This window comes from Vigna unguiculata, chromosome 3 (assembly GCF_037176805.1).
Source record: "Vigna unguiculata cultivar grain cowpea cultivar isolate G323 ecotype 2 chromosome 3, ASM3717680v1, whole genome shotgun sequence".
NCBI lineage: Eukaryota > Viridiplantae > Streptophyta > Magnoliopsida > Fabales > Fabaceae > Vigna > Vigna unguiculata.
Genome location: NC_140794.1, coordinates 62706377 through 62729310, shown reverse-complemented (window position 1 = coordinate 62729310; position 22934 = coordinate 62706377). Strand labels below are relative to the sequence as shown.

The 22934-nt window shown below is 31.6% G+C and overlaps 3 protein-coding genes, 1 long non-coding RNA gene and 1 other non-coding gene across 7 annotated transcripts; 3 read left to right on the top strand and 2 right to left on the bottom strand.

The window, feature by feature from the left end:
* The first annotated feature begins 568 nt into the window (after positions 1–568).
* LOC114176770 (uncharacterized) lies at positions 569–3524 on the top strand. 3 transcript variants are annotated; one of them, XM_028061927.2, is made up of 4 exons: positions 578–883; positions 1002–1414; positions 2584–2875; positions 2960–3524. In XM_028061927.2, the coding sequence occupies exons 1-4, from the start codon at positions 769–771 to the stop codon at positions 3310–3312; spliced, it is 1173 nt and encodes a 390-aa protein (XP_027917728.1). In that variant the 5' UTR covers positions 578–768; the 3' UTR covers positions 3313–3524. The 3 variants fall into 3 exon arrangements, with proteins under 3 accessions (XP_027917727.1, XP_027917726.1, XP_027917728.1); XM_028061926.2 differs by having other exon boundaries at positions 569–883; positions 2587–3524; XM_028061925.2 differs by having other exon boundaries at positions 574–883; positions 2584–3524.
* Positions 3525–4630: 1106 nt separating this feature from the next.
* On the top strand, positions 4631–13483 carry LOC114178626 (uncharacterized). Its single transcript, XR_003603359.2, has 3 exons — positions 4631–4758; positions 5219–5273; positions 13028–13483. It is a non-coding gene; the product is annotated as an uncharacterized LOC114178626 (long non-coding RNA).
* Positions 8804–11806, bottom strand: LOC114178625 (ribosomal RNA small subunit methyltransferase G). The gene is made up of 4 exons (XM_028064634.2): positions 10837–11806; positions 9783–9853; positions 9281–9680; positions 8804–9179 (listed from the first exon to the last, which is right to left on the bottom strand). Exons 1-4 carry the CDS (start codon positions 10948–10950, stop codon positions 8985–8987), a joined length of 780 nt encoding a protein of 259 aa, XP_027920435.1. The 5' UTR covers positions 10951–11806; the 3' UTR covers positions 8804–8984.
* On the top strand, positions 13484–13556 carry TRNAK-CUU (transfer RNA lysine (anticodon CUU)). Its single transcript has one exon. It is a non-coding gene; the product is annotated as a tRNA-Lys (tRNA).
* A 565-nt stretch (positions 13557–14121) lies between these two features.
* Positions 14122–19997, bottom strand: BRS1 (alpha/beta-Hydrolases superfamily protein). Its single transcript, XM_028061961.2, has 9 exons — positions 19505–19997; positions 16964–17071; positions 16674–16769; positions 16489–16581; positions 16328–16410; positions 15836–16227; positions 15604–15699; positions 14575–14680; positions 14122–14351 (listed from the first exon to the last, which is right to left on the bottom strand). The coding sequence occupies exons 1-9, from the start codon at positions 19770–19772 to the stop codon at positions 14208–14210; spliced, it is 1386 nt and encodes a 461-aa protein (XP_027917762.1). The 5' UTR covers positions 19773–19997; the 3' UTR covers positions 14122–14207.
* Between the last annotated feature and the right edge of the window lie 2937 nt (positions 19998–22934).

Sequence of the window (22934 nt, the reverse complement as noted above, 5' to 3'; positions counted from 1 at the left end):
TTCTTTAGTCTTTTATTAGTAAATATGTCCTAAATATAGTTAATTAGTTAAAGATAAATTTTCTGAAAGTAATTAAAATATTAAATAACACAATAATAAGTAAAATTAATGAATGCAAAATATACAAATACAATATTATTAACTACTTAATGTTTCTCTTTTGAAATATTTAAATTATTAATTACAAAGATAAATATAATTTTTTAATTTACTATTTACTGTTTCTAACCAGCTTGGTATCACACGGACTCAATCTTTAACCATGAATAATAAAAAACTTCAATCTATTGAATATTTATTCACATCTAATTATTATTTTTTAATCAAATAAACTCTGTGTTGAAATTTGTTCCACAGTGAGAGATAGATTCCAATCAAAGTCCAACTGAGAAAAAGTAACACAGAACCCCCAACTCGTGGTCCCATCCAAAATTGGAACAAAAGAATCATCTTCTATTATTTTCCGAAAAGATCAAAGATAAGCTGAAATATCAAAAATTGATTATCATACACAAAACAGAATCAATTTTAATCTTTTTGATGAAAAAAAAAAAAAAAACCCAGAATCAATGGTACCTCAGATTACATACTTATAAAAGGCCAAAATCAAACGCGTCAGGGGCGCGTGTCAACACGATCTGTCTCTTCCTCTATTTAATCACTCTTTCAATACATCAAGTACCCAGTCAGTCATTTAGTGTCTCTGTTTTTTTCTCAGAACAGTTTTATTTTCTTTATTTTTCTCTCTGCTTTTCCTTTGTTTTTCCAATGGAATTCAAGTTTCGTGATGATGGCGGAAACCGAAGCACTAGCACAACACTGTTAGCGCACCAGCGCTCTCTCTCCACTGTCCCTCTGGTTTCCGGTCATCACCCATTACGAGGTAACGTTCACTTTTACTGAGATTTCGTGTTTCTCACACCATACCCATTTGCGTTGCTGTTTGAAAGACAACATTTTTCTCATATGGGTTTGTCTTATTCTTCGGGTTTTTGTATCAGGTGGTTTTTCAGGTATTATCCCGGCTCCTCCGAGAATGTACCCAACACCGGTGCCGATCAACTCCGAGGAAGCAATCCGGCAAGAGATTGAAAGGGAACAGATAAGGCGAGAGATAGAGAAAGAGGAAATAAGGAGAGAGATTCTCGCCGGCGAGAGGGCCCGGCGGTTGGAATTGGAGGAGGAGGTGAGGAGGGAACTGGCGTCGGAAAGAGCACTGAAAATGCCGATACACAGGATGGAAGGAATCACTTATGGTGAACGAGGAGTTTCCTTGACTATGATCCCAGGAATGACACTGCACAACTCTGTTAATAACAACAAATTATGTGGTGGACCACAACCCCAGTTACGTCCTAGACTTGAGATTAGACAGTTATATAAGCAGAGGCCAAATGAAACCTTAACTATTAAGGTTAGTGATTTATCTCAATATTCAATTTACCCTTTTTCCTTTATGTCTTCTCTATTTACAGTGGTGTTTGGATTGTGAAAAGCTTTCTTTCATTTTTATATTAGACAATAGTTTTAGTAAGAAGTTTTCACATTGTTTAAGAATGTTCTTTGAGTATTTTTGTGGTGTTTGGTGACATCTATTCTGGAACCTTGATATCAGAAGAATCATTTTTTTATTTTGAAAGTTCAGATTTAAATAAGTATTCAAAATTTGAGTCATCTATCTTCATCTGAGTGAAAAGTTAACAACTTGAACTGCAGTTTCTCCATGGAGGTTTGTATTAGGAGGAACTAAATTTAGTCCATTTTATTTTATTTTTTTGCTGCATGTACTCATTTAGCATTGTTATGATGACCCTTGGATGAAAATGGGAGGGTTGAAACTGAATGTGAGAAGATAAAATATAAAGGCTTTCTAAGTAAGGTTTTAAGCACAAATAAAAATACAGAAAGTTTATTAAAATAGTTGAATTGAATGTTAGTATAGAGTATGTATATTTTTACATTTTTCAATGAGAACTTCTCTTTAATTTTTTAACAAAGTTATCTTGGGACATTGCTCAGAATAGGGAGAGTAGTGTGTGTGTGTGTACAGGGACCTGTTATTCTTTTTCAGCATAAGTTAAAAAGAATAACTTTGAAAACAGTTTGAGAGATGAAAAGAAGGATGACTTTTTGGTTTATTACCTTGGGAATATATATTTGATTGTTTGCTAGTTTCCATTACATAGGTGAAATTGAATTCTTTTCCCAAAAGAAGTTACTCAAAGCAGATTTATTTGCTTGGCAGATAAAAATTTAATATCTTTACAGTGGCCCAAGTCACGTGGCTATTGGAAGAGTGATTTGTATTTTCTTCTGTTGGTGAAACAGTGACCTTTTCAAGGTCCCATTAGACTTCATTTCTATTTATCTATCAAACAGTAAAAAGCCAAGCCATACTGTGTTCCATCATCCATAAACATGTGATTCAGCCTTTTCTTTTACTGGTGCTCATTGGCATGTGCATTCATTCTATCACCTTCAAAGTAGCACACACATACTCATTACATTTTTCTTTGTAGTGTACTTTAATCTTTGGATTGACTAGTTATTATAATATATTGTGTTGTGTTTGTGATGTTGCAGCAGTCAAATGCTGCTCTTTCTGTTGCAAAGTGCAAAGAGATGGTAGATGATGATCTTTCTGGTGTGAAGCACAAAGAGGTGATAAATGTTAATCTTGGTGGTGTGAAACGAAAACGGGAGACACCTTTTCTGCTTGATGACAACCATTCTGGAACTAGCTTGGAGAAGAAACCCAAGAAGGATTGGGGTTGTGCATTATGTCAAATTGTTACCACAAGTGAAAAAGGCTTGAATGATCATCTTCAAGGGAAAAAGCACAAGGTTAAAGAAGCATCCTTTACTAGAAAAAAGGGTAAGAGCACCACAACAACGCTGTCATTACAGAAAAGTAACCAGTGTGAGAAATCTGATAAAGTGGTTGTTACCATGAATTCAGGGTTGGATGCAAGAAAGAATGGTGAAACACTTCAATCTGACATGAACCCTGCATACAAAGGTAAAGTGGAACCCATAGAAAAGGATTTGGCTGTGGAGAAAAGCCAAGATTTGGGTGGCACAGATAATGAAAATGAAGCAACAACCACTGAGAAAGAAGTTCAGAAAAGCAATGCTACAATGAAGAAGTTTAGTTTTTATTGTGCATTTTGTGAGGTTCGAACTCACTCAGAAATTGTGATGCAGAGTCATAAAAGTGGAAAGAAGCATCTGGCTAATATTAGAAAACATAATAACCCAAACAGTTCTGCTGGTGGTGCTTGTGATGCTGCAAATTCTGAGAATTCTGAGTAACAGACATGTTATATGTCTTGTGCTTAGATTCATGAATACTTTTCCTGAGTTATTAATGTACCCTATTTTAGTACGTTTTAGAGTTGCAAGACATTCTCATTCTCATTGTCATTTTTGTTTGGATTGAAATAGAGAGTAGAAAAAATATAAACTATATAAAAAGATGTATTGTTTGGAGGAATAGAAATAAGAAAAAGAAGTATTTTAGGAAACTGATGTTTCTAAGTTATCTAATTTCAATTTATGAGACCCTTTTTATCCTTGTAATGATTAAACTTGATTGCTTGATTATGTATTTTCGTGGGGATGTTTATTGTAATTGTCAAAACTCTAATTAAGCATTTTCTTTTATAATTTTTTTTAGTTTAGTTCAAACAAAACAAGATAAAATATAATATATTGCATAACAGAGTGAACTTTGAAATAAAGAGAAGTACAATGTCAAATATGAATACAGAGAATTGCAATGTGAAAAATAGAATATGATGTTTTAAAAAATAAAAAATTAATCTTTTTTAATCTTATTTATAGAAAGTTTGTCAGTTTGTCAAAAAATTTCTTGTTAAAAACTCCTTTTTCATGTTTTAAATATATTAACTATTCATAGTTATGTAATCAATAAAAAAATTTATTATTTTGTCTTATTACATTTAAAAACAATTAAAATCAAACTCAGGATAATTTATTTATTTATTAGTGTAAATCGATTCATACAGGAGAGAGAAGGAAGTTTAAATGAATACACTCTTCATGTATCTGTGTGCCATGATTTTGTCGTTTGTTTGAAAAAAAGAGAGGGAAAGGATGGAACGATAAAATTACCTCGGATTTGAAGTTTATAGAGTGGTCCAACCATATCAAATGTTGAATAATATAAATATTACAAAAAATATGTAAAATATTATGATCTTGTATATTAATCTTAAGTGATAACAGTTTAAAAATTATAAATTGAATCAGGAAATAAAAAAGAACCTTACCTACAACATTAACAATTTTAGGCCGCTTAAATATTTATTATATAAATTTCTATCTCTTTTAAAAAATATTTTCCCACGAGATTTTTAAGATTTTTAGAAAAGTATCTTAATTAACAATTTCTTTTAGTGTATAAATATTACAAGTAATATCTTACTAAATAAATTTTGTTTGTAAAATTAATATGTATGAAAATGTTATTGCTGTTGGAAAATGGATGTTGGTGGAATTTTTTTTATAAAGTAAATACTTATATTTTATTATTAAATAAAGTCATGTATAAATAGAAATCTATTAGAAACAAGTTCATTTCATGAAAACTTTTATCTTTCTAAAATTTTTTCTTTAGAATTTTTGTGTCTTTCTTAAGATTTCAACTCTATTTTTTATCTTTTTTAAGATTCAAGCACACCAGTCAGATCTTAGCCTCAAGGACAAAGTATCTAACAGATCAATCTTTCAAATAGAGTAAGTTCATTTTTTGTCTCATTTTTTTGAGTAAAAATTTGATCTGGATGTATGTGAACTTGTTGGTCTTGCATGTCGTCTCAGGAAGTTCGATAGTTTTTCTTGTTCTGTTGTGATTCTAAGGATGTGCTTAGATAATTAATCTAAGTTTTCTTTGTGTTTTGTCTCATTTTTTGAGTAAAAATTTGATCTGGATGTATGCGAACTTGTTGATCTTGCATGTCGTCTCAGGAAGTTCGATAGTTTTTCTTGTTCTGTTGTGATTCTAAGGATGTGCTTAGATAATTAATTTAAGTTTTCTTTGTGTTTTGTCTCATTTTTTGAGTAAAAATTTGATCTGGATGTATGTGAACTTGTTGGTCTTGCATGCCGTCTTAGGAAGTTCGATAGTTTTTCTTGTTCTGTTGTGATTCTAAGGATGTGCTTAGATAATTAATTTAAGTTTTGTCTGTGTTTTTAGAACATTTGTGAGACACAGAGCTTAGAAGCAACCTTAAATCAAGAGCCCTAAAAAGGTAAGGAAAACTAGTATTGATTATTAGTTGTTATGATTGTTGAGATTTGTAATTTATGAGTGATTGGGTTATATGATATTTTGATTTGAATTGGTGAAATGATAAATTATATGGATATAATTTGTTAAATGAGTTTTGTCAAATAGGAATATGTATTTGATTGTGTTTGAAATTGGGGAAAGATTGAACGAAAGTATTGGAGGTTCGAACAATTGGTTTCTAATAATACACTTAAAAATTGCATTAAACTAAAACTTTAAAGGAGAAAAAGTACCAATTAGAACCAATTAAGCAAGTTGAGATGCTCACATTTATTGATTTCCCGAGATGAACGGTGGATGCAAGACACTGGGTGCTAGTTTTGAAATCAAAGTCAGAGAGCTCTAAGGGTCAGGATGTCGAGCTTTATGTTTGCATTCTTGGACCTCTCACTTGATAGTGAGCCCATGAGGTAAGAGCGCTTGATACTCTTCCTGTATCGTCAGGTGCTACATTTTGTGTTTTTGTGGATTTCTTGTAATTTCACTAGCTCTCTGAGTAATGTTTGTGCGATGACTGGATTGATAAGGAAGTTCTTAGGAAGGGAATTCTACCATGATTTGGTTCAATGTGAGGTGTATTGGCGTAGATACATACAATAATAAGTAATTATTGGAGTCATATAAAAACCAATAACTAGTGGTGAGAGTCGAGGGAGTTCATATCTTTAATGTTAGCAATAGTCGAACTTAGAAGAGATACCAAATTTATTCTGCCATGCTCGGTGGATTATGGGAGGCTGCCTGTATGTGTTATAACTATATCTCATGTACTACGTGTATTACATGAGTGATGAAGCATAGGCAGATGTAGGATCTCATAGTGCTAGTCAACACATCAGTTCTATTGAGATTGTGCCTGTGGTTATTAGCATATGTTTGTACTAAATGAACTTTGGTGTTTGATGTTGATAGTAAGTATATAACTATATTAAAATTTGTAGTATATTTTCTATTATTTAAATTTTAGAAATTTTAAATCATCCCTAGCTTACTTTGTTTGTTTTTATGTGTTGGTGTTCTCTGCATGTAATTACAGTAAATTTTACAAGAGTAGAAAGATGATTTAAATTTTAAACAGGAGCATGAATCAGTTAAAAATGGGAATTAGTTTAGTGTTTATAACATTATGTGTGAGTCACTCTTCTTATATTTTCAAATATCCTTTTAAGTTTCTTTTTTATGATAAAAAAAAGATTATATATAGACAATAATAACTAATTATTGGAGTCATATAAACAATAATAACTAATGGTGAGAGTCGAGGAAGTTCATATCTAAAGTGTCAGCAGTAGTCGAACTTAGGAGAGATACTAAATTTATTCTGCCATGCTCGGTATTAGGGGAGGCTGCCTGTATGTGTTATAACTATATCTCATGTATTACGTGTCTCATATACTATAAGTGATGAAGCATAGAAAGATGTAAGATCTCATATTGCTAGTCAACACACCAGTTTTAGTGAGATTGTGCCTGTGGTTATTAGCACATGTTTGTACTAAATGAACTTTGGTGTTTGATGTTGATAGTAAGTACATAACAATATTAAAATTTGTAGTATATTCTCTATTATTTAAAATTTAGAAATTTTAAATCATCCCTAACTTACTTTGTTTGTTTTTATGTGTTGGTGTTATCTATGTGTAATTATGGTAAATTTTACAAAAATAAAAGATGATTTAAAATTTAAAAAGAACATGAATAAGTTAAAAGTGGAATTAGTTTAGTGTTTATAACATTATGTGAGTCACTCTTTTTATATTTTCAAATATCCTTTTAAGTTTTTTTTTTGTGATAAAAAAAGAATTATATATATATATATATATATATATTAATTATGAACTATATTTTTGTGATTTATGATTGATATAATTACGTAAATTTCACTTAATAGTATACTTTGGAATGATATAATTAGAAGTTGGAATGCTACTTTAATTGCAATTGTGAATATTTCAGACCTAGAAGTTTGATTACTAATTTTTTGTGAATTTAAAATTAGCAATAAAATTATTTAAAACTATATTTTTCGTTTAGAAATTTCTCACAGTTTTTTTTTTTGAATTTAAAATCCACCATAAAATTTACAGAAAAAATTGTGAATTTTGAAATCCTAAGCTGTTTTTCTATAAATTAGTAATATTTACGAAATTTTGTTAGTAATTTTCTTGCTAATACATTAGCCATTTAAAATAACTAAAAAATCATTAACAAAATTTTCCAAACTTATAAAATATCTATTTTAATACTTTTATTGTAACTAACCTTTTGTTGTATTTTTAATTCGTTTACAAACGGAATACAAATAAAGTAACACATCTCTCTACGTATAAAAGTATATATTATATTTTCTTTATATATATATTTTTTTTTGCATTTTATTGTTTAAATGATATATTTGAGCAACAATATAACGTACAAGAAAAAAAATCACATATGTAGTAATATATTATTTGTTGTGCATAGATAATTTATCTCTATTTTTTAGTGTTAAAAAATAATTGTATTATGTAGTAATATATTATTTGTTGTGCATAGAGAATTTATCTCTATTTTTAGTGTTGCATGTAACGTAATGATAACTTTGTTTAAAATATTATGATTTTAAAATATATTCAATAGACAAAAAAAAAAATGTCTCTTATAAAGAGATCTCAATTATAAATTATTATAAATAGACATATTATGAAATATTTATTTATTTTTTTGTTTAGAACAATTTTGTTCAATTTGAAAGTTATGTTCAAATTAAGACAAAGGATAAAAATGTAAAAACATTAAAAGAAATAAAAATAATACTACCGAAACAATTGTCGATAAACTATAAAATACAAAACGTGAAGTTCTCTAAAAGATCAATATAACAAAAAGAGATTTTTTTAAAGACTAAATGTTTAGTGTAAAAGTTATCAAAAAAATAAAAATATATTACAAATGTCAACTAAAACAAAAAGTAAAAACTTTATTAAAAGAGCGAAAAAAAATAATCATGGGAGAACTCAACAAGAAAAGTGTCATCTAAATTACAATCAACTTAAATTATAAGTACAAAATCAGACACTTTTTTCCTGGTTGGTAATTGATGGGGTTAATATCCAACCAAAACAATCAAATATCAATAATTCTGGTACTAGACATATATTGCAAGATTTCTTAACAACTTCTGCATAGTAGACATTCAACAACTACTATGTTTTTGTAGCTAAGGTCCCAACATCTTCGCCTAAATTCTGGTAAAATAGACGGTATTCTTTTATACTTTTCTAATTATGGTTGATAGGTTAGGTAGAACACAACCAAGAGCAAGAATCTTATGATTCGTAGTTTCAATACTAAAATGAACAAAACAAATCTCTGTCATGTGATCTAACAAAAAGACATAGTAAATCCAGCCACAAAGCACAAGAAACTAAGATCACCCAACTTAACCAAGGACTTTAAAACCAATTTTGGTGAACCTTTCTCATGGAAAAAGATAAATCAAACAACTCATGAAGAGAAGAAAGATATGATGAATTAGGAGAACATAATTCTCCATTTCATCTCATATACATATATATATTGAACATATGATTCTATAATGTATGTTTTATCTTTACAAAGAAAAACATAAAACTAGAATCGAAGGTTAAAAATATGTTGCATTGAAATCAGCCTACTGTACTTTTAAAGATCAAACCCTCAATGCAACCTGGTCTTGCCATGAAATCTTCCTCTTCCCTGCCCTATTTGATCCATCGCCAACACTTCTACAAGCTGAGAGCTTGATGTCGTTGTGCTGCTCATCACTTCCAACTCTCTGTGTATTTCTCTTTGGTTCTTCAATCCTCATTAGTTCACTGTTGCCTTGCAACTCTTCTTCTTCTCTCTGCATCACACCAACCAAAAACTATGAGCATACTTGAACTAAACATAAACAACAAGAACCCGTGATGTAAACAGTATGTGCAAGTATGTGCAATTAATTACCGATATCTGGTTCAAGTCAAAGAATGGAGTTACACTCTTCTTTGTGGATTCTTTGCTGCTGTGAATTCTTTCCTTGTGATTCAAGTCTAGTGCTGGAGAAGCAGAATTGTGAATAGTACTGTCTTTTTTACTATAGGTAAAATTTCTAGCATTCTGGTTTAGATCAAACAGATGGCTAGTTTTTTGCAATGACACTTCAGCCACATTGGGTATCTTTCCATTAGGGTTCAAATGAGATGAAGAGTGGGATCGTGAAGTATGATCCTTTCTACTGTAATTCTTTCCCTTCGAGATAATGGGAGCTTGAATTTTGAGCTTTTGGGACTTTACAACTTCTTTCTTTGGTTGAGGCTTTGGAATAGGATGTTTTAGCAAGTATTTGTATCTATGCCTCAAAAATCTGCAGCCATAAGAGTGACAGTGATGTGAATAAGCACCTATGTATAACAATAAACTCCAAACTATGAAGATCCACAATCTACTTTGAGACATGAATCATTACCTAACTTCATCTTCCAGTATCAACCTTTTATGCTCAGCATCCTGCAATTTCCTTCTCATGACTTCTGTTTCCTGTGCATGTTAGAAATAAATTAGATTAGACCAGTTTTTGCATACTTATGTTGGCAAAAAACCTTTGCAGCAAAGCCTTGATGAGGCAAATAGAGAAATAAACACACTAACTAAATGACTGTCTAACAATCAAGTATTATTTAATTATTGAGTCCAGGATAAGATAAAGTGTAAAGTGGAAAGCCGAGCGGAAAATAAATGACATGAAACATAAACACACAAAACTAATGATCAAGTATGATTCAGTTCTTCATAATATAACTAGTTCCAATTTGATTTACAAACCCAAAATCCAAAAGAGACAACAAAACAAAGAAGTAATTAGCAGAAAAACCAAGAGGCTGAAGCTGAAAACTGTGCAGAGGAAAGAAGTAGAGCTTTATTAAAAATATATAAGAAAAAAAAAACAAAAATAAGGAAACTCACATCACAAGAACACCGCATGCTACTGTGCTTTGTGTTATTAAATACCCAAAAATTGGACATATAAGAAAATATATTTGGTTGGAGTCCAAAAACATTGATATGTGAGGAATAAGGGAACCAAGAAAGAAATATGAGATGAAAACAGATACCGTCAAGAGAGAAATGAGAACAAACCCATCATCCATCAGATCGGAACATAAACATGGATCAAATCCAAACAAACTGTCAAACACATGCATATTAATCAAAACAAAAGATCCCTTCATTGTTCCCACAGAAGAAAAAAAAACCCTCAATTTTCACAACAATCAACCATCACAGACCCGTTAGACCAAACAAATGATCATACATAGGAAACAAAATAGCAAACAAAACACAATCCTTTTATTGATTCCTCCTAAAAAAAATCCTTAATTTCAAGAACAAAGAACCATCATAGCCCCAAATCAAGCAAAAGCCCCGAGTACATAAAGTAAACACCCAGATCCAGAGAAACCCACAACCAAAAATTACAATCTTGGAGGAAAATACAAAAGAGGGGAAGACAAAGGCGTTACCTTGTGCAAGTCTTCATAATCCTGCAAGAGACTGTGGTGTCTGAGCCTAGACCTCTGATCCTGATAGACCTCAAAAGGAGGGTCCATGGAGACAACGCCTTTCATCTTCTTCATGAGATCAGAGAGAAATAAGAGGAGGCACAGGGCAAGAGCAAAGGAAAGCTAAAGGGAAAAGGCAGAAAGAGAGAAAGAAGAAGGTGGGTGGGTGGGGTGGGGTGGGGTGAGGGGTGATGGGTGATGGAACAAAACGTGAGTGAAAGAAATAGGAAAAGAGAGGCCCAAGAAAGAGAGAAGAGGGGAAGGGGTAAGAAGGTTCTCGCTTTCCTGTTTTCTCTGTGAGAAACTCTGACCGAGACAAAGAAACCCAAAAAGCCCACATAACTCGGTGAAAAATATTGTTGTTTTGAAAGAGCAGTGATGAAGATGGGATTTTTTGGGGGCTTGCAGAAGGGCAATTCGGGGAACATAGTTGTGATGAGAGAGAAAGAGTGAAATGGAGAGAGATGTATGGTGGGTTTGGTTGGAGGACATTTGAACACATCTAACTTCTCTCTTTTGTTTCCCATTCTTTGTTTTTTGTTTTTCTTTCTTCTACATAAATTTTGGTCCAGCTGGGCCATTGATGAGAGAGAAAGACAGATAGAGGGGTTGGGTTGGGTTGGATGGTGTGGTGTGGACTCTTTGGTTTTGATGGTAGGATGATGCGTGGAGTTTCCATGTTTCTTCTTTCCTTGTGTCATTCGTTGTTGGTGTCTGTGTAGAGAGAGAAATTGACGAACGTGTTAATGTGAATGGGTCAGAGAGAGAAAGAGGGTATTGAATTTGAAGATAGATAGATATGGATAGATAGATACATAGATTAGGGGCTGGAAAAAAGGCAAAGATAGATAAATGAGATGATGGGATGATGCTGTTTCTCTGCTACGCTGTAGCAGTTGTTGGTTCCAACCTTATTTTTAGGCTTTGGTTTTGTTTTGGCTTTCAGTACTTTGGTTTTTGTTGCCCTTCACCTCCCTCATCGTGCCATGGTGGCTTTTAGGAATCATTCAGATCCCCTTCCAACCATTTTTTTTTTCTTTTTTTCTGATATTCATGGGTCAATTGCTCTGCATTTACCTGTCTACCCTTCTCATTCATTTTCTTCTTCTTTTTTTTCTGCTTTTCACCCGTGTCCTGGGTGGAGAAAAGAGAAAACCCAACATCCTTTGTTTTTTCATCATGAACCGGGTAAAGTAAACAACAAAAATCCCACACACCCACCAACCATTTGCCAAATTGCCACATTATTTTCCCATGGAGAGAAGGGTTGATTGGGTACTTTACTTTGTCTTCTACACACTCCCAACTCAATCCCTATCTTTATATTTAATGTTTCCTCCATCTTCATGAATGGAATTACAAAGATCCCACCAGCACCTACTTTCAGACTTTTGTGAGTCACACCAACCTACCTACTTAATAGCCACTAATTCTCTTCATTGAAAGCTCCATCACCATTTTTTCTTTTCCTTTATCTCCCTCATTTTCAGATCTCATCTCTTCGTCTCACCACCTCCGCACCTCCCCCCTTTCTTTTGACTCATTTTGCACATAAATTAAAAAGTTTGGTTATAATTATTTTGAGTGTACTGCAACTAAAGTGCATGTTATGTTGGGTGGAAAACTTGTAATGGTGGCAATGTAGTTATTGTGTGTGCTGATAGGGGTAGTATTGGTTGTACAAAAGGTGAACCCACCCACTACTCAGCATCCACAGAAACCATGGTAAGAAATTTAAAACTACAACACGCATTGCAGAGAACTCTCCTCACACCACCAAGATTCTGAAAGGTGAGCAGTGAACAGAAGTTAGGGTAAAATAAAGCTGCTGGTGTCTGTTGATGTTGGGGTTTGGTTTAGTGCACCTGTTAACGTTTTTGTCGGTCAATATTTCCCCATGAACTCTGCTCTGCTATGTGTGAGAGTCTTTTCAATCACCCTTTAGCTTTCTCATATTCCCTGCTATCTAAGATCTATGTTAATGAAAAAAGTACTGAACTTGTAATCAGTTAATTAGTGAAAATTCATGTCGGTTAAAACAATTCACTAAACATGTTAAAAAAACAAAGAAATTTTGTTAAAAATATGTCACTAAGTATTTTTCATATCTACAGTTTTTACAGTTCTTTCTAAGTATCTTCCTTCAATTCAGGTTTGTGACGTGAAACTGAAGTTTACGAAGTTGAAATTAAGGACACATTTCTATTCACTTTCTTTGAAATCATTGAGAGGAAAAGGAAGAGTGACCTATTTGATGAGGTGTAAATTTGACAGTAACAAGTGAGAAACACATGGCATGCGACAATGAAAGCAATTCGAAGGGATCACTTGTTTGTTACCTTACGATTGGTCCAATCTACGACTAATCTTAAACACAAGTACAAACCGAGTTTTCGGTCTCATTGTCCAATTCATCCATTTAACCAATGCATCTCCATTATGTACTCCCGATTCCACCTTTCACCCTCCAAGCAAAAAACTTTGCCTTCTATCAATTTCTCCCCTCCCTTCATTAGGGTTGCTCCTAAGTTCAATAAAGTTTCAAACTTTTTCACTTCAATTAAATCTCATTTTAATTTATAAGTTAGGTATAAATTTTTAAACAAAAGCCCGTCTAGCTCAGTTGGTAGAGCGCAAGGCTCTTAACCTTGTGGTCGTGGGTTCGAGCCCCACGGTGGGCGATTTTGTGATTTTTCGCTTTTTTCTAAACTGTGGTTTTGTTACTCTGTTAATGGAATTGCTTTTCTATTCTACTACTTTTTGTATTCTGAAAAAATATTCAATTAATTTTTTGTATACATTTTGAATTAAAAGTATTTTGTAACACAGAACACCCCAGTTAAAAACTCGGGTAAGATTATTCAGTTGTTTATTCTTTGACCTTTAATTTATTCAAAACAATTTTTCCGTCGTCTTTTATTTTTTATCATTGCGATTTTGTTTTTCTTTTTCAGAACTGTTAAAAGTACTTTCTAATCCACTTTTAAAAAACTACATCACTATTACTAGTTACAATACATTAAAAGCAACAAAAATATTACATGCTTTATTTATTTAATTTGCACCACTAATGTTTTTATAGTATATAGCACTTTTCGTTCTTATTTATAAGATCTAATGATTTTAATATTGGTGTCACATTCAAATAAAAGTTTTCTTAATGCAACATTCATCACTGAGTGAAAGTGAAAAGTAGATTTTATCTTGTGAAAAAAGGATGAAGTTTATTAGTAGAATGTGTGTAAATTGTGGAAGCAAGAAACTATAAGATATATATTAATGAATGGTGCATTGATTTAACATGCTGAATTAACGTGTTACAGTGCAATATGTCAATGTTTTGGAAGTTGTTTTCCTGCCAAAAAGGACTTAAAAAGGGTGTAAGCTCGTTTTGGCTGAAACAAAGGAACTTCATGGCCTGCTCCTCTTACTGTTGCAAAAGTTAGACCATTATACACCTCTGTCCATCCTCCAACCTAATATATATGAAACAGTGTTATTTTCACGATTAAATTTTGTGACATTTTTAAGTAATTTTAAAATATAAAAAATTAAAAAATAAAAATAAAAAAATAAAAAAGTCATTTAAAAAATATTATCTCATATTATAAAAAAAAGTTATCAAAATTTAATGGTTAAAAAATCATTTCGTATATCTATGTTTTGTGGTTTTCAAATTTAGTTAGTTAACTGTAATACCTGTCCACCAGAGTACCATGGATACCAACGAGTTTTGATGCTGAGGTTAAGGTGGTTCAGAGAGAACCTTGTGGCAGTTACTGGAACAACAGAATCTGTGTCCCCGCTGTATTATAGCAAAACCAAAACACTGTTCATCAGTTTCTATTTTATGCAGATCAAGTATATCTGCATAACGTACAAAATTTAAAAATATTAACAAGCTTCTTAATTCTTATTATACTCATGCTGATGCTGCTATTGGGAGGAGTTTAGGTTATGGATGTAGGGTCTAGGTTGTCATACAAAATTTTATATACTAATGGTAAAGAATAATTCTAAATCTTATAATATTCTCTTATTTATATTGTATTTTACATTTTAAAGACATTAAATGTAATTTTTATGTAATAATTTTCTTGATAGAGTAGGTACATTTTATGAAGTTGTATGATGATTTTTAAGAAAAATTGTTAAATGATAGCAAAATTAGTCAGAAACTGAGCAAGCAAAGTATAATATTATTTTTATTTTATATTTTAAAAAATCACAGTCATTTGAAATAAGAAATAAACTTAAAATAAAGTTATATTTTTTTAATTAGCATAAAAAATTAAACATGTTTTTTCCAAATCAATATAGGACCAAAGTATATATGTATGTGAAAGTAGGGAAAAAAAAAGACTTGTATTTATCCTTAGTTTGTTTGGGAGACTTTGTCCTTCCTAGTCATAAAAAAAAGAAAAGAGTATTTAATAAACCTATTCTAAAGTTAAACAATAGTAATGAGTTTGATTTTTTTTCTTTTTTCTATTTTCTATATTGCCTCCTTTCATTTTAATTACAAGAGTCGAATAAAAAATACGGTTTTAAAACATTTGAAGTTTTCTACTGAATTTCAAAGGGTGTCAAACTTTGAATAGGTCGTGAATGTGATGAAGCAAATACTTTCATAAAATATATATATATGAAAATAATTGAAAGTATTTTCTATTTAACGATCATGACTATATTTGCATGTAAAGAAAAAAAAACGATATAAAACCATACCTGAATACCCATATTTTCAATCCTGCAGCAATTAACTCTTTGTATATAGGCAGCACAGAAATTTCAGAATCCTTCCAATTCTTTAGGAGCACTTCACTGTGCAACAAACCAAAGTTCAAATTTTGAAACTCGTAAGTTCATACAATTTATATGAACTGAATTTTGATTTCAACTCATTAGAAGCAAAATATCTAGTTTCTGCTAACAGTAGAATGCAGTGAAAAAACCAAACCTGCAAGCAGTCCATTTGTAAGGAATGCTGGTAAGATTTGCATGCATTGCTTTCTGCACTTCAGGAAGGTTATAGTATTTCTCTGCATAATTTTCAGTACATGGATCGTATCCTGAAATCATATGAAGATTCTTGAACCGTATGTGTTTGACAGTATTGTTCAGTGATATTGGGCACGTTGGGGTGTAGATGCTGTACTGATCTATTTTTCCAAATTCATAGTTAACTGCATAACTATAAGCATCATCACATTTTTTAGATGTTTCTTCTGAAGTGAAATTGCAGTACTTGAGAATGGATTTGTAGGAGTGATCAGATATCATAGAATGGCTCCACCAATATGTGATGGTTCCAATGCCATCATTGTAGCTATCAGTCACAGCATTTCCAACCTGCAGTTTTCATATCACAAGCAAAATGCATAGTTTTACTAAACAAAAGATGTAATTTTGATCCTTAGCATATATATTGAGTGAAAAATAATTGACTTACAATGAACCCTTTGAGATTAATAATTTGAGGATTGTTTTTGTTATAGTCATGGATTTTCTTAGCCAACTGGGGGACGTAGTGCCCTAAAGCATAAAATATTCACACCAAATGTCAGATAAAAAATTTCATTACACCAAATGTCAGATAAAAATTTCAAGTACCTGCATAGCTCTCCCCAGCAATGTAAAACTCTCTATATTTATACTGTGGAAACCTTGACAACCATCTGATTAGAAAAATCAGTGCATCTTGAGCTGTGTTACCAATTTGAAATTCTTAGAATGATATGAAAAATGGTGACAAAACTCAATTATATTCACAACTGCACATCAAAATTTACTTCTACCTGTTCTTTTGTCCCCTGAAGTTTTGAGATCGGAGCTGGTATTTGTGTATGAGAAGCCAACACCAGCAGGTGATTCAAGAAAAAGAATATTTGCTTCTGAAAACCAATTTGAAAAAAAGAAAGCAAAATTGTGTTTTCATCATATATTGTCATTCTGAAAGGCTTAACATGAATGAAAAGAGAAATCTTAATAAAAATATGTGGTATATTGTAATCGATGTGAATTACAAATCCTATGTAGTGAAGTGACCCAGTGTAATAATGATAAGAGTTGATTCAATGGACATTACCTCTGTTCCATGCATCTGGGTTGAGATACAGAGAAGATCCAGTTTTGTTTATACGGAATGGCCCAATTTCCTCTGATGCACCGTATGCTACAGATGAGCATCCAGGCCCTGAACCAGAAATGCAGAAATTATCAGTTCATTGTGACTGTTCAAACCTCACTTTTTGCAAGTAGATTTTGTAGAATTAAGTTAAATTTAAAAGTTTAATTCTTAACACTTTTAAACATTATAAGCAATAATGCAGGTGCCTTTTGTGTAGTGAGGAAACTAATGTTTGATACTGAGTTTCATTGTCATGTTTTACTTGAAGCTTTAGGTTGTATAAGATTATGTATCTGCCATATTTAACAGATACACTAAAAAAATTACTACACAAACTTTACTTGCTAGTAGTTTGAAATGTGGTGCCCTTTTTAGCCTAATCAGAGAACTGATATGGATATGCAAGTGCAGTGTGGAAATCCTTATAATACCTACCACATTCTCTAATTAAGCCATAAAGTTTTCAGCCTTAAATTTCAACCATTATAACTTTTTGGTTTGTTGATGAGTGTGGAAAAAGATCTCAAACTTTCTGGTCCCAGAATTTGGATGGGACAGGACCACAGTGGCATTTTGCAGCATTATAAAGTCTTGACTTTCTTCTTAAATTTTTGTCTTTGTCAGTTAACACCTTTTGATTACTTATGGTTTTTGGTTTAAAAAATTGCAAACCACAGGTCTTAAGGATACTGTTAAACAAATAAAAAAAAGTAATACTTTGTTCATATATATTGATTTGTATTTCATACATAACATGTATATTAGTTTGCATACACAAGTAAAATGTAAATTTTAAAAATACTTAAGTAGATGTTGTTAAAATTATAAATTGTATATTAAAAAAGGTTTGATATAAGGATTTACTTTGTGATATAAAAAGAATTAAGCTGTGAAACATGAATATATTTTTATATAGTGTTTGTATAAATACTTTTACAATGTTAACTAATTGGAGATAATCTTATAAGTGATTAAAGTAATTATTAAAAAAATAATGAATTTAATGTTATAAAAGTAATTCTTGGATTAATTGAATTGAGGTAAACTTTATACTAAACTCCAATTAAGTTCTGAAAACATATAATTTGAAACGTAGAAAATAGATGAAAAAGTCAAACAACTCCGGTTGAATCGTGTGATTTCAATACCCTAAAAAATATGAGAGAGACAGGTACCCAAAAGGGGAGAATTAATGAGAAAATAAGCATCTTTTTGAAGGTACAAAATGGAAAGGTTAGAGTTCACTATGCGTTGAGTTGCTGTTGTTTCTGTTTGTTTTTCTACCTAAAATACAAAGAGGGAACAAAAAGGTTTTGTTTTTTCTTGGGTAAAGCATGGAATAGGTTCTTCCAAACAGGGAATATATGTCAGAAATGGAACGAATATGGCCCAAAAAAGATACAGACAGAGTTAGATCACGAGGCCACACATGGGTCACCTTAGGGTTTTTTTTTTTTTCCTTATTATTTTTGGCTCTTTTCTTCTTTTATTTTCTCCAACTGTGCAGAAAGACTTCTGCGTTTTCTTAAGCTGCTTCTTGTCATTTTTTCTTCCTCCGAATCAGTGGAACATGGTAGAAGAAAACAGTGTTAATTTTCAGCAAAAGAGAAAAAGAAAAGAAGGAAAATAGTGAAGATTGTAAAGTCAAGCGTGGCAGAGAGGTAGATGGGTGCATTAATAGGCCCAATCTAGATAGGGTTGGTCATTTCAGAGAACGGTCAACACTCAACATGTGCAATAGTGTAAGGTTTTTGCTTAATGCTTCAGCAAGTACATAGTCACGGAAACACAAGCCATCAACACTTCAAACAAATGCAACGGTTCAGGGATATAATACTCAACAACTTAATTATGCAAACCTACCACACAAAACTTCACCAGTTGTAAATATCCATACACCAGACTTTATTTTTCAAAATCCTTACAACTTAAATTTCAGTTAACTTAATGTTGTCTTGTCTTATACCGAATTTTAGGAACTCACACTGCTGTTCCTTACTTTGCTTAGTTTTTAATGTTTGGATTTTACTAGAATTCATCTGTCAAATGAATAGTGTTCAATCGTTTTGGTTAGAAAAGCCAGCTGTGCTGTGTTTTGGAAGTTCTTGTGATTCTTTGCTGGTGCATGCAATAACAATTCATTTCCTCAGTAACTTGCAAAGCTTTTGAGGATGCAAGGAACCTTCTGCTAAAGTTAACAACAGTGGATCGCCTACATAAACCTATAATATCTCTTTCTAGGGTAATACATATGTAGACTAAACAGCAGTTATTGTTCATGTTGTTTCTTCCAATGAGAATTATAGCTTTCTTTCTACAATTTGTGTGGTATATAAACTAACATCATGAAACTCTAACTTGTATTGTAGTCAAAGGTGGAAACAAAATATGTATGTTCATCAGACAGTGCCTTCAAAAGAACTGAAGCTCTCTCTCTCTCTCTCACACACACACACAATATACGTATATATATAGATAGATATAGAATCATAGACTAACCTCCATTGAGCCAGAGAACAAGAGGCTTATTCTGAGGAGAAGAGGGAGATTCAGTGAACCAGTAGAAGAGTGCTCGACCATGTTGCTCGTTCACACTGACATAACCAGAGAACTGAGAGAATGCCACACGTGGCTGCCCTGGAAGTGCTGAGATCCGATCTTGTTCTTGCTCTTTTGGCACAGCAACAGCAACAAGGGAAGAGAATGCAGAGATTGATAATAAGCACAGGAAGAAGGTATGAACCTTCCTTTGGAATAATGCCATCATTATTTTGCACTCTAATTTAAATTTGTAGCTATATATTAATAGCACACACCAAAGAGGTTTAAGGGCAAGTAGAATATATATAAATATAATATGTTCCCCCTCTCTCTATCTCTCTGTGTCTATATTTCTCCGGTAAGTACTAATAAGAGTCTAAAACTGTTGTTTGTACGAGATCTATAGAGAGAGATAAAAGAGAAGGGAAGGTAGTAGTAGTAGTAGCTATAGCCAGAATTATATGCAAGACAGCTTATATATATGTATATATATATATATATATATATATATATATATATATATATATAGGTATATGATCATGGAACTGTTGAGGATGTTGATGCCTCAATTATAAGGTACTCATAGGGTGGACTCGGTTGCATTACTAAAGACAACTTGCATGCCAACTTGGATATGAAGAGAGAGAGAACTGAAACTTTAATCAGATACTCATGCCCGATGAAAACAAATTAGAAAAGAAACATACATATATATAGATACATAATATATGCATTGCTTTCTCAGACCCTCCCTCTCTTTAATTATCTCAATATCAAAATGACCAGTCAAAGTTTTCAAATGAATGGCCATCAGTGTCACACATATGTTAGATATATTCTATCACTTGCAGATTTTTCTGTGGCTATGCTGATAAACTGGTAAAAAGTTTCTTTCAGTATATATCAGTTAAGAAACAAGTTCACAGAATAACAATGAAATGCTTTAAAAAGTAAAATTAGAAGGCAGTTTTGTCATCAGTGTTGTTTGTTGATACATATATATATAATATGGTAGGATGCATGTGCAGTGATATATCCAATATAGCCGGCTACACTTGTTCTTGTATTGAACTAAAATATATAATAAAGAACACTAAAAACTATAGAGACAGCACAGAAGTGATCCTGAATGTTAGCATTATTAGGTTGATTTTGACTAAGTTAGAATGAAATAGATTTAAAAGCTGGATTGGAAGATTGTGTAACATGAGGTAGCTTAGCGATAACTTCAACGTCCTGAAAGTGTTGAATGAAAGAAGAATAATTTATGTGTGGTTTTGGAAGAGAGTGAAGAATAGTTTATTGGATGTTGAGAAGGAAAAAGAGGGAGCATTAAGTTCTTTGTTGTGAGGTTTAATGGATTCCTTGAGAAGCATTAAAAGTGGCCCCAAACCATTAAGTTGAGGGCTCACAAGAAAACGCTACCTCTTGTCGCCTCACTTTTGTTCCAGAGTGCTCTTCCTGATGCTGCAACGCTCATAAATGCTGCACACAATTATTTTCTCCAACCATGCATTCAATACAAAAACAACTGCTAAATCAATTTAACTTTTCACCCCTCATGGGTCAACGTTAGGTTTCTGATACTTATTTTTTAGGTTTAATTAATAGTAAGGTACCCAGTTTGGTACTAGAGTGTCAAATTGGTACCTGCTTTTAAAAAAGTGTCAATTGCATCCCAACTTTTGAAAATTGCTTCAATTAGGTCTCTTTCAGACAGAGTTGACTAACGCCGTTAGTCAACGTGCCACGTGTCAATCTGTGGTTTTTTTGATTTTTTTTTTAAAAAATTTTAATTTTTTTTTTAATTTTTTAATTTTTTTTTAAATTTTTTTTTAAAAAATATTAAAAATGCCACGTGTCAAGTCCCTGTGTGTGCCACGTGGCATTTTCAGTGCCACGTGGCATTGTAATGCCACGTATCAGTGTCACTATCAGATGCCATTGTGATGATTTCGATTTAGTCCCCATTTATGTTTTTTCGTTTCAATTTAGTACCTACTTATGTGTATTTGATTTAATTTTGACCTAATAATTTTTAATAATTAAAATATTTTTTAATAAAATTAAAAGTAATTAAGTATAAAAGTTTAAAAAAAATTAAGTATTTGATATTTATATTAAAATTTAGTGGTAAAAGTCATTTTAGTACTTATAAATAGCATAACATTCATACAAATAATAAATTTGGTCTGAAATTGAGAGAAACATTATAAATATTAGTACTTAATTTTGTAAAAATATTTATACTTAATTATTTTTAATCTTATAAAAAATGGATTACAAAAATATTTTAATTATTAAAAAAAAATTGGGACAAAATTGAATCAGATACACATACTTTGGTACTAAATTGAAACAAAAAGACATATGTGGGGACCAAATCGAAATCAACATAATGACATCTAATAGTGACACTGACACGTGGCATTACAATGCCACGTGGCACTGACAATGCCACGTGTCACACACAGGGACTTGACACGTGGCATTTTTAATTTTTTTTTTAAAAATTTAAAAAAAATAAAAATTAAAAAAACCACAGATTGACACGTGGCACGTTGACTAACGGCGTTAGTCAACTCTGTCTGAAAGGGACCTAATTGAAACAATTTTCAAAAGTTGGGATGCAATTGACATTTTTTTAAAAGCGGGTACCAATTTGACACTCTAGTACCAAACTGAGTACCTTACGATTAATTAAACCTATTTTTTAATTGAATTTTTATTAAATTACTTTTTTCTTATCTAATATTTCAAATTTTTACATTTTCTTAATTGATTTTTTCTTTTCTTTCATTTTTGTTCATTTAGCTCGAAGTGGTAAAAGAAAATGCAGGTTCTCATGTAAAACAAAGAATAACAAAGCAAAATGGAAATGGTGTCATCAATGAACATAACGACCACCTTGTCTTATGTCAATTTAATATAAACTATGAAATGATTTCATATGGATATGATAATGAAATCTCATATCTCTTACCATATTGATATAATAATACGTTATTTAATTAAAAAATTAAATAATAAATATTCAATTATAAAAATTATAAAAAAAATTCATATTAACTAATTTAAAAATACTTAAATTAATAAAAGTTGTTAAATTTAATTAAGTCTTTTACCTAAAATGTCATTTATAGTTATTATGTGCTGACTATTTTGTTTTTCTCCTCACTTTTTTTAATCAATCGTGTAAAAAAACTAATCTATTTCCATTCAATGTGTTAATACCTAATTAAAAGTTTTTTTTTATTATTACATTATGGTCGCTTTCTAAGCGTTAAATAATATGTACTTGTTGAACAACTGTTTTTATTTATAAAACGAAATATAAATTGTTGTACCACATGGCATGTGGGTTGAAATACTAGTCCTGTAAGTATTA